Genomic DNA, 12,696 nt, shown 5'->3' on the forward strand with positions numbered 1-12,696 from the left:
AAATAAATAAATGTTTGTTTTTTTACTTACTATTTATTATAATATGTCTCTTATTATTACACAAGTTTTGCAATAGTCCCAGAAAAAATATAATTTTTCAAAAAATAGGTTTTACTTTTAATAAATTATTATTTATTAGATAATTGTTGTTATTATTACTACTTTCTTTTTTACAACAGTCCACAAAATTAATATAATCTTTGAATTTTTTTTTTTATATTTATGAAGTTATTATTTTTACATGAATTATTATTAAAAGTAACACAATTTTTTTTAAATAGATTTTTACTTTTCTTTTACACTTGTTTGCAACGTACTCCAAAAGTATTTAAACAAAATAAATATTTTTAAATGGGTATTTATTTATTCTAATATGTTGTATGTTATTATTACAAATTTTTTGCAAAACTCCCAGTATTAACATTATTTTTCAAAAAATATTTTTTACTTTGAATAATTAGTTATTTATTAGATTTTTTTTTAATTATTATTACTACTTTTGTTTTTACAATTGTCCCCAAAATTAATACAATCTTAAAATATATATTTTTTATATTTATGAAGTTATTATTCTCTAGGTTTCTTTAAGCGTTGTGTGAAAAAAGTGGCATGTCATTAATTATTATCCATCCATCCATCCATCTTCTTCCGCTTATTCGAGGTTGGGTCGCGGGGGAAGCAGCCTAAGCAGGGAAGCCCAGACTTTCCTCTCCCCAGCCACTTCGTCCAGCTCTTCCCGGGGGTTCCCGAGGCGTTCCCAGGCCAGCCGGGAGACATAGTCTTTCCAACGTGTCCTGGGTCTTCCCCGTGGCCTCCTACCGGTTGGACGTGCCCTAAACACCTCCCTCGGGAGGCGTTCGGGTGGCATCCTGACCAGATGCCCGAACCACCTCATCTGGCTCCTCTCAATGTGGAGGAGCAGCGACTTTACTTTGAGCTCCCCCCAGATGGCAGAGCTTCTCACCCTAACTCTAAGGGAGAGCCCCGCCACCCGGCGGAGGAAACTCATTTCGGCCGCTTGTACCCGTGATCTTGTCCTTTCGGTCATAACCCAAAGCTCATGACCATAGGTGAGGATGGGAACGTAGATCGACCGGTAAATTGAGAGCTTTGCCTTCCGGCTCAGCTCCTTCTTCACCACAACAGATCGATACAGCGTCCGCATTACTGAATTAGATTAGATTACCGATCCGCCTGTCGATCTCATGAACCACTCTTCCCTCACTCGTGAACAAGACTCTGAGGTACTTGAACTCCTCCACTTGGGGCAGGGTCTCCTCCCCAACCCGGAGATGGCACTCCACCTTTTTCCGGGCGAGAACCTTGGACTCGAACTTGGAGGTACTGATTCTCATCCCAGTCGCTTCACACTCTGCTGCAAACCGATCCAGTGAGAGCTGAAGATCCTGGCCAGATGAAGCAATCAGGACCACATCATCTGCAAATAGCAGAGACCTAATCCTGCAGCCACCAAACCGGATCCCCTCAACGCCGAGACTGCACCTAGAAATTCTGTCCATAAAAGTTATGAACAGAATCGGTGACAAAGGGCAGCCTTGGCGGAGTCCAACCCTCACTGGAAACGGGTCCGACTTACTGCTAGCAATGCGGACCAAGCTCTGACACTGATCATACAGGGAGCGGACCGCCACAATCAGACAGTCCGATACCCCATACTCTCTGAGCACTCCCCACAGGACTTCCCGGGGTACACGGTCGAATGCCTTCTCCAAGTCCACAAAGCACATGTAGACTGGTTGGGCAAACTCCCATGCACCCTCAAGGACCCTGCCGAGAGTATAGAGCTGGTCCACAGTTCCATGACCAGGACGAAAACCACACTGTTCCTCCTGAATCCGAGGTTCGACTATCCGGCGTAGCCTCCTCTCCAGTACACCTGAATAGACCTTACCGGGAAGGCTGAGGAGTGTGATCCCACAATAGTTGGAACACACCCTCCGGTTCCCCTTCTTAAAGAGAGGAACCACCACCCCAGTCTGCCAATCCTGAGGTACCGCCCCTGATGTCCACGCGATGCTGCAGAGTCTTGTCAACCAAGACAGCCCCATGTTTATATGTTTATATAAATTACACGTTTATATAAATTATTATTAAAAGTTAAAAAAAATTTAAAATAGATTTTAGACTTTTCTTTTACACTTGTTGCAACATTCCCTAAAAGTATTTAAACAAAATAAAATATATTTGTAAATTTTTACTTATTATTTATTATAATACGTCTATTATTATTACACATTTTTTGCAATAGTCCCTGAAATAACATAATTTAAAAACATATATTTTATATATACTCTAAATAAATAGTTATTCATTAGATATTTTTTATTATTATTACTACTTTTTTTTTAAATTGTCCCCAAAATTAATACATTCTTAAAATATTAATTTTTTATATGTATGAAGTTATTATTCTCTAGGTTTTTTAAGGGCTGTTTTAAAAAGTGGCATGTCATTAATTATTGTTTTTATATGAATCACATAGTAAATGTAATATACTTTTATAAAACAGATTTTTAAAATTATTATTTATCAGATACTTATTGTTGTTTTTTTTACAATGATCCCCATAAGTAATATTTTTAAAAAAAGAGATTTTTTTAATTATTACATATTTTTTTAAACTTTATTACTAAACCTTTTTTGCAACGTTCCCCAAAATTATTTAAACAAAATGAATAAATATTTTTTTTTTTTTTTACTTATTATTCATCATAAAATATCTACTTATGTCACACATTTTTTGCAATAGTCTCACAAATAAAATAATACATGATTATTTATTAGATAATTGTTGCTATTATTAATTTTTTTTTTTTTTTTTTTTACAACGGTCCCCAAAATAAATAAAATTAAAAAAATAAACATCTTTTTATATTTTTTCCATTGTTATTCACAAGGTTTGTCAAGGGTTGTGTGCAAAAAGTGGCTTGGAATTTCTAATTATTTGTGTATTAATGAGTGTAATTGACACGCATTATGAGGGGAGCACATGTTGTGTTGCAGTTTTCTCAGCAAGCTGGGACAAATTAGCCAACAACGGCGACTAAAAATAGTGTTGGAATTAGGTCATGCTAGTCTCTGTTAGTTTGGCGCTTGCTTGTGCGCTAATTAAACACTTCGTCCTTTGATTTTCTTTGGCTGGCGGTGACGTGGCCTCAAGCTTCCAAACGGAAGGCGGCAGAACTTTTGTGCCACGGACCAGGAGCAGTTGGTAACTTGACACCCTTTGGACCGTCTTCCCTCCAACCTGTCCTAGCCATCTGTCTTTGCCATGTTCCGCCTCGTGGATTTAACCCCATCTGCGCAGGTCCAGGCCACCTGATAGCGTTGGCGGCCTGGAAAAAAACAAAACACAATTGGATCTCGCCGGTACAAATGGTGTTGGAGGATAGTGTTTGAGGAGAATGAGCCTCCTTAACGATTGTGCCCTGAATTATCTGGAGGTGTTCCATTACCTGCCTGAGGGCCACACTTGCTCCGCCTCTCTTTCTCTGACACGCTTTCCTTCGAAGGTGACACAAATCCTGATGGATCGGCCTGCAATTAGTGCACTTTGGTGTTGGGCCACAGGAAAATAATGTGTTGGGCCACAGGAAAATAATGTGTTGGGCCACATGAAATAATGTGTTGGGCCACCTGAAATAATGTGTTGGGCCATATGAAATACTGTGCTGGACCACATGAAATAATGTGTTGAACCACATGAAATATTATGCTGGGCCACTTTAATGAGTTGGCTGGCCACATGAAATAATGTGTTGGGCTACGTGAAATAATGTGTGGGGCCACATGAAATAATGTGTTGGGCCATATGAAATACTGTGCTGGACCACATGAAATTGTATGCTGGGCCACTTTAATGAGTTGGCTGGCCACATGAAATAATGTGTTGGGCTACGTGAAATAATGTGTGGGGCCACATGAAATAATGTGTTGGCTCACATGAAATAATGTGTTGGGCTACGTGCAATATTATGCTGGGCCACAAGAAATTAAGTATCTGGCCATTTTAATAACGTGCTGGACCACGTGAAATAATGTGTTGGGCCACATGAAATAATGTGCTGGACCACATGCAATAATGTGTTGGGCCACTTGAAATAATGTGCTGGATGACATCAAATGAAGTGGCTGGCCACTTTAAAAATGTGCTGGACCACTTGAAGTAATGTGCTGCGCCACGTCAAATGATTTGGCGGGCAACATGAAATAATGTGTTGGGCCATGTGAGATACTGTGCTGGACCACATGAAATAATGTGTTGAACCACATGAAATATTATGCTGGGCCACATTAAATGAGTTGGCTGGCCACTTGAAATAATATGTTGGGCTACGTGAAATAATGTGTGGGGCCACATGAAATAATGTGTTGGCCCACATGAAATAATGTGTTGGGCTACGTGCAATATTATGCTGGGCCACAAGAAATTAAGTAGCTGGCCACATTAATAACGTGCTGGACCACGTGAAATAATGTGTTGGGCCATATGAAATACTGTGCTGGACCACATGAAATTTTATGCTGGGCCACATTAAATGAGTTGGCTGGCCACATGAAATAATGTGTTGGGCTATGTAAAATAATGTGTGGGGCCACATGAAATAATGTGTTGGACCACATGAAATAATGTGTTGGGCTGCGTGCAATATTATGCTGGGCCAAAATAAATGAAGTAGCTGGCCTCTATAATAATGTGCTGGACCACATGAAATAATGTGTTGGGCCACTTGAAATAATGTGCTGGATGACATAAAATGAAGTGGCTGGTCACATTAAAAAATGTGCTGGACCACTTGAAGTAATGTGCTGCGCCACGTCAAATGATTTGGCGGGCAACATGAAATAATGTGTTGGGCCACATGAAATAATGTGTTGAACCACATGAAATATTATGCTGGGCCACATTAAATGAGTTGGCTGGCCACTTGAAATAATATGTTGGGCTACGTGAAATAATGTGTGGGGCCACATGAAATAATGTGTTGGCTCACATGAAATAATGTGTTGGGCTACGTGCAATATTATGCTGGGCCACAAGAAATTAAGTATCTGGCCATTTTAATAACGTGCTGGACCACGTGAAATAATGTGTTGGGCCACATGAAATAATGTGCTGGACCACATGCAATAATGTGTTGGGCCACTTGAAATAATGTGCTGGATGACATCAAATGAAGTGGCTGGCCACTTTAAAAATGTGCTGGACCACTTGAAGTAATGTGCTGCGCCACGTCAAATGATTTGGCGGGCAACATGAAATAATGTGTTGGGCCATGTGAGATACTGTGCTGGACCACATGAAATAATGTGTTGAACCACATGAAATATTATGCTGGGCCACATTAAATGAGTTGGCTGGCCACTTGAAATAATATGTTGGGCTACGTGAAATAATGTGTGGGGCCACATGAAATAATGTGTTGGCCCACATGAAATAATGTGTTGGGCTACGTGCAATATTATGCTGGGCCACAAGAAATTAAGTAGCTGGCCACATTAATAACGTGCTGGACCACGTGAAATAATGTGTTGGGCCATTGGAATACTGTGCTGGACCACATGAAATTTTATGCTGGGCCACATTAAATTAGTTGGCTGGCCACATGAAATAATGTGTTGGGCTATGTAAAATAATGTGTGGGGCCACTTGAAATAATGTGTTGGACCACATGAAATAATGTGTTGGGCTGCGTGCAATATTATGCTGGGCCAAAATAAATGAAGTAGCTGGCCTCTATAATAATGTGCTGGACCACATGAAATAATGTGTTGGGCCACTTGAAATAATGTGCTGGATGACATAAAATGAAGTGGCTGGTCACATTAAAAAATGTGCTGGACCACTTGAAGTACCGGTAATGTGCTGCGCCACGTCAAATGATTTGGCGGGCAACATGAAATAATGTGTTGGGCCACATGAAATAATGTGTTGAACCACATGAAATATTATGCTGGGCCACATTAAATGAGTTGGCTGGCCACATGAAATAATATGTTGGGCTCCGTGAAATAATGTGTGGGGCCACATGAAATAATGTGTTGGCCCACATGAAATAATGTGTTGGGCTACGTGCAATATTATGCTGGGCCACAAGAAATTAAGTATCTGGCCATTTTAATAACGTGCTGGACCACGTGAAATAATGTGTTGGGCCACATGAAATAATGTGCTGGACCACATGCAATAATGTGTTGGGCCACTTGAAATAATGTGCTGGATGACATCAAATGAAGTGGCTGGCCACTTTAAAAATGTGCTGGACCACTTGAAGTAATGTGCTGCGCCACGTCAAATGATTTGGCGGGCAACATGAAATAATGTGTTGGGCCATGTGAGATACTGTGCTGGACCACATGAAATAATGTGTTGAACCACATGAAATATTATGCTGGGCCACATTAAATGAGTTGGCTGGCCACTTGAAATAATATGTTGGGCTACGTGAAATAATGTGTGGGGCCACATGAAATAATGTGTTGGCCCACATGAAATAATGTGTTGGGCTACGTGCAATATTATGCTGGGCCACAAGAAATTAAGTAGCTGGCCACATTAATAACGTGCTGGACCACGTGAAATAATGTGTTGGGCCATATGAAATACTGTGCTGGACCACATGAAATTTTATGCTGGGCCACATTAAATGAGTTGGCTGGCCACATGAAATAATGTGTTGGGCTATGTAAAATAATGTGTGGGGCCACTTGAAATAATGTGTTGGACCACATGAAATAATGTGTTGGGCTGCGTGCAATATTATGCTGGGCCAAAATAAATGAAGTAGCTGGCCTCTATAATAATGTGCTGGACCACATGAAATAATGTGTTGGGCCACTTGAAATAATGTGCTGGATGACATAAAATGAAGTGGCTGGTCACATTAAAAAATGTGCTGGACCACTTGAAGTAATGTGCTGCGCCACGTCAAATGATTTGGCGGGCAACATGAAATAATGTGTTGGGCCACATGAAATAATGTGTTGAACCACATGAAATATTATGCTGGGCCACATTAAATGAGTTGGCTGGCCACTTGAAATAATATGTTGGGCTACGTGAAATAATGTGTGGGGCCACATGAAATAATGTGTTGGCCCACATGAAATAATGTGTTGGGCTACGTGCAATATTATGCTGGGCCACAAGAAATTAAGTAGCTGGCCACATTAATAACGTGCTGGACCACGTGAAATAATGTGTTGGGCCATATGAAATACTGTGCTGGACCACATGAAATTTTATGCTGGGCCACATTAATGAGTTGACTGGCCACATGAAATAATGTGTTGGGCTATGTAAAATAATGTGTGGGGCCACTTGAAATAATGTGTTGGACCACATGAAATAATGTGTTGGGCTGCGTGCAATATTATGCTGGGCCAAAATAAATGAAGTAGCTGGCCTCTATAATAATGTGCTGGACCACATGAAATAATGTGTTGGGCCACTTGAAATAATGTGCTGGATGACATAAAATGAAGTGGCTGGTCACATTAAAAAATGTGCTGGACCACTTGAAGTAATGTGCTGCGCCACGTCAAATGATTTGGCGGGCAACATGAAATAATGTGTTGGGCCACATGAAATAATGTGTTGAACCACATGAAATATTATGCTGGGCCACATTAAATGAGTTGGCTGGCCACTTGAAATAATATGTTGGGCTACGTGAAATAATGTGTGGGGCCACATGAAATAATGTGTTGGCCCACATGAAATAATGTGTTGGGCTACGTGCAATATTATGCTGGGCCACAAGAAATTAAGTAGCTGGCCACATTAATAACGTGCTGGACCACGTGAAATAATGTGTTGGGCCATATGAAATACTGTGCTGGAGCACATGAAATTTTATGCTGGGCCACATTAATGAGTTGACTGGCCACATGAAATAATGTGTTGGGCTATGTAAAATAATGTGTGGGGCCACTTGAAATAATGTGTTGGACCACATGAAATAATGTGTTGGGCTGCGTGCAATATTATGCTGGGCCAAAATAAATGAAGTAGCTGGCCTCTATAATAATGTGCTGGACCACGTGAAATAATGTGTTGGGCCACTTGAAATAATGTGCTGGATGACATAAAATGAAGTGGCTGGTCACATTAAAAAATGTGCTGGACCACTTGAAATAATGTGCTGCGCCACGTAAAATGATTTGGCGGGCAACATGAAATAATGTGTTGGGCCACATGAAATGTGTTGGTCCACTTGAATAATGTGTTGGGCCACTTGAATAATGTGTTGGGCTACTTGAAATAATGTGTTGGGCCACTTGAAATAATGTGTTGGTCCACTCAAAATAATGTATTGGGCCACATGAAATAATGTGTTGGGCCAAATTAAATAATGTGTTGGGCCAAATTAAATAATGTGTTGGGCCATTAAATAATGTGTTGGGCCACTTGAAATAATGTGTTGGGCTACATGAAATAATGTGATGGGCCACTTGAAATATTGTGATGGGCCACTTGAAATAATGTGTTGGGCCACATGAAATAATTTGTTGGGCAACATGAAATAATGTGTTGGGCAACATGAAATAATGTGTTGGGCAACATGTAATAATGTGTTGGGCCACTTGAAATAATGTGTTGGGCCACTTGAAATATTGTGTTGGGCTACATGAAATAATGTGTTGGGCCACTTGAAATAATGTGTTGGGCCACTTGAAATAATGTGTTGGGCCACATGAAATAATGTGTTGGGCCACTTGAAATAATGTGTTGGGCCACATAAAATAATGTGTTGGGCCACATGAAATAATGTGTTGGGCCACATGAAATAATGTGTTGGGCCACATGAAATAATGTGTTGGGCCACTTGAATAATGTGTTGGGCCACTTGAAATAATGTGTTGGGCCACTTGAAATAAAATGTTGGGCCACTTGAAATAATGTATTGGGCCACATGAAATAATGTGTTGGGCCACAAGAAATAATGTGTTGGGCCATGAAATAATGTGTTGGGCCACTTGAAATAATGTGTTGGGCCACTTGAATAATGTGTTGGGCCACTTGAAATAATGTGTTGGGCCACTTGAAATAAAATGTTGGGCCACTTGAAATAATGTATTGGGCCACATGAAATAATGTGTTGGGCCACATGAAATAATGTGTTGGGCCACATGAAATAATGTGTTGGGCCATTAAATAATGTGTTGGGCCACAAGAAATAATGTGTTGGGCCACTTGAATAATGTGTTGGGCCACTTGAAATAATGTGTTGGGCCACTTGAAATAAAATGTTGGACCACTTGAAATAATGTATTGGGCCACATGAAATAATGTGTTGGGCCACTTGAAATAAAATGTTGGGCCACTTGAAATAATGTATTGGGCCACTTGAAATAATGTGTTGGGCCACATGAAATAATGTGTTGGGCCATTAAATAATGTGTTGGGCCACATGAAATAATGTGTTGGGCCACTTGAATAATGTGTTGGGCCACTTGAAATAATGTGTTGGGCCACTTGAAATAAAATGTTGGGCCACTTTAAATAATGTATTGGGCCACATGAAATAATGTGTTGGGCCACTTGAAATAATGTGTTGGGCCACATGAAATAATGTGTTGGGCCACATAAAATAATGTGTTGGGCCACTTGAAATAATGTGTTGGGCCATTAAATAATGTGTTGGGCCACTTGAAATAATGTGTTGGGCTACTTGAAATAATGTGATGGTCCACATGAAATAATGTGTTGGGCCACTTGATATAATGTGTTGGGCAACATGAAATAATGTGTTGGGCCACATGAAATAATGTGTTGGGCCATTAAATAATGTGTTGGGCCACTTGATATAATGTGTTGGGCAACATGAAATAATGTGTTGGGCCACTTGATATAATAAAATAATAATATAAAAACTAAAATAATAAAAAAATGTTTGTTACTCTATTTATTAATAATGTTTTAATACAATCATATTTTATAAGTTTGTACTTATTTGAAAAACATATTAGGAGGACATTACATAATTTTTTATTTATTTTGTGATGAATAATATTTTAATTACAGATAAAAAAATGTAATAATTCAAAATTTAAAAAAATACTTTTTACGTCATCTTTGAGTTTTTTTACTTTCATCTCCCAAAGTTCTCCTTCCAGTCGACCACTTGGACTGAACTTTGGCCCTCTGAGTGGAGGATTGTTTGCATCTTCTTGGCAGGCAGACCTCGTGGCTGTGGTCCATCCACGCTCACAGCTGGGCGGTCCTGGACCAGTTCTTCAAGCAGTCCAAAGAACAGCTTTGTTCTGGGACACGGGAGGAAGCCGTTTTTTGTCTCTCAAAGAAACAATTGTGGGAGAAGCGCTTCTTGGAAACTTCTCAAGCTGTACATTTTTGTTTCGCACTTTAAAAAGATCCTCTGTATGACAGAAGCGCTCTGCTGTATTTAGGAACGTACTGCGAGAAACTGTACTCCAAGATCATTTATATAACAGAAACTCTGTTTTTTAAGTACTTACTGCAAAAACACTAGTCAAAGATCCTCTATATGACAGTAGCATTTTGCTGTTTTTAGGGACCGACCCCAAAAAGGCTAATCAAAGATTGTGTATATGACAGGAGGAGCACTCTGCTGTTTTTAAGCACTTTCTAAAAAGCGCTGGTCAAAGATACTTTTCATGACAACATTTTGCTGTTTTCAAGTACCTACCACAAAAGCACGAGTCAAAGATCCTCTATATGACAGCAAAACATTTTGCTGTTTTTAAGCACCTATTGCAAAAACAGTTAGTCAAATATCCTCTGTATGACAACAACATTCTGCTGCTTTGAAGTACTTACTACAAATACACTAGTCAAAGATCCTCTATACAACAACATTTTGCTGTTTTTAGGGACCAACCCCAAAAAGGCTAATCAAAGATTCTGTATATGACAGGAGGATCACTCTGCGTTTTTTTTAAGCACTTACTCGAAAGCGCTAGTCAAAGATACTTTTCATGTCAAAGATCCTCTGCATGACAGGAAAACATTCTGCTGTTTTTAAGCACCTATTGCAAAAACAGTTAGTCAAAGATCCTCTGCATGACAGGAAAACATTCTGCTGTTTTTAAGTACTTACTACAAAAACACTACTCAAAGATCCTCTATATGACAGGAACATTTTGCTGTTTTGGGGACCTACCCCAAAAAGGCTAATCAAAGATTGTGTATATGACAAGAGGAGCACTATGTTGTTTTTAAGCACTTACTAAAAAGCGCTAGTCAAAGATACTTTTCATGACAAAAACATTCTGCTGTTTTTAATTACCTACCACAAAAGCACAAGTCAAATATCCTCTATATGACAGGAAAACATTTTGCTGTTTTTAAGCACCTATTGCAAAAACAGTTAGTCAAAGATCATCTGCATCACAGGAAAGTATTTTGCTGTTTGTAAGAACCGACTGCAAAAACTCAATGTAAAGCCCTTGTATGTGACACAATCTGCTGTTTTTGAGGACCTAGTGCAAAAAGACTAGTCAAAGATCTTCTATATAACAGGATAATGTTGCTGTTTTTAAGAACCTACTGCAAAAATTCAATGTAAAGCTCTTTTATGTGACACAATCTGCTGTTTTTGAGAACCAACTGCAAAAACTATATGTAAAGCTCTTGTATGTGACACTATCTGCTGTTTTTGAGGACCGACTGCAAAAAAACTGGTCAAAGATCTTCTATATAACAGGAGAATGTTGCTGTTTTTAAGAACCTACTGCAAAGAGTCAATGTAAATCTCTTGTATGTGACACAATCTGCTGTTTTTGAGGACCTACTGTAAAAAGACTAGTCAAAGATCTTCTACATAACAGGAGGACTTTGCTGTTTTTAAGAACTTACTGCAAAAACGCAGGAGTAAAACATTCTATATGGCATGAAAGCTTTGCTGTCTTTTTGAGGATCTACAAAAAACGCATTTCAAAGATCCTCTAATCAATAGGAGTGCTTTTCTTTTGACAGGAGCATTCTGCTGTTTTTTTAGGACTTACTGTAAAATCCTGTGGTCAGCAATCCTCTGGATGACAGTTTTTTTTATGTACCTGCTGCAACAACACGACTACCCAAAGATCCTCTATTGTGCTCGACGGCGGCCATGTTTTCCCACCATTTTGACTGACATGTTTTGGCGGCGCAGGTCTGAAACTGGGGATGGAGCGAGACGCCTACGTGATGATTGCCGAGAAGGGTGAGAAGCTCTACCACATGATGATGACCAGGAGCCGCCACCTCATCAAGGACCGGCGCCGCAAGCTGAGCATCGTGCCCAAGTGCTTCATGGGAAAGTGAGTGAACACCTTTCACACAGAAGCAACCACAGCGACACGTCATCATCCCACGTGAGTGTATGCTTAAGGAACACTTTTATACACAGGCCTTGTCCCGCCTCTGTTACAGCCTCTGTACCCTTTCCGTGCTGGTGCATTTCATACAGAATATTGTCACAGAAGGAATGTGCTTTTGTAGGTGGTGTGAAAGATACTTCTGGTACAGAATATTTACAGAACAACTCCCGCCACAATTCCGTGTGTCTGTGCCTTTTACACAGAACGGCGACGGACAAACAAGTAGTAAAAATTCCTGCTTTTACAGTTAGTGACTAATACAACTTTCTGATGTTTACAAAAACAGTTGCGTATCGGTGGCTTTTAGAGATGGGGGAAAAAAGGCAGAAAAAT

The 12,696-nt window shown here is 39.7% G+C and overlaps 1 protein-coding gene across 2 annotated transcripts in view; it reads left to right on the forward strand.

The window, feature by feature from the left end:
* prex1 (phosphatidylinositol-3,4,5-trisphosphate-dependent Rac exchange factor 1) overlaps positions 1-12,696 on the forward strand; it is a 245,354-nt gene that overhangs the window by 103,940 nt on the left and 128,718 nt on the right. For both annotated transcript variants that reach the window (XM_061985632.2, XM_061985633.2), the window contains exon 10: positions 12,156-12,303. In XM_061985632.2, coding sequence (XP_061841616.1) covers positions 12,156-12,303 — 148 coding nt within the window. The remainder of the gene's footprint in view (positions 1-12,155; positions 12,304-12,696) is intronic.

The sequence above is a fragment of the Nerophis lumbriciformis genome, linkage group LG23, assembly GCF_033978685.3.
Source record: "Nerophis lumbriciformis linkage group LG23, RoL_Nlum_v2.1, whole genome shotgun sequence".
Lineage (NCBI taxonomy): Eukaryota > Metazoa > Chordata > Actinopteri > Syngnathiformes > Syngnathidae > Nerophis > Nerophis lumbriciformis.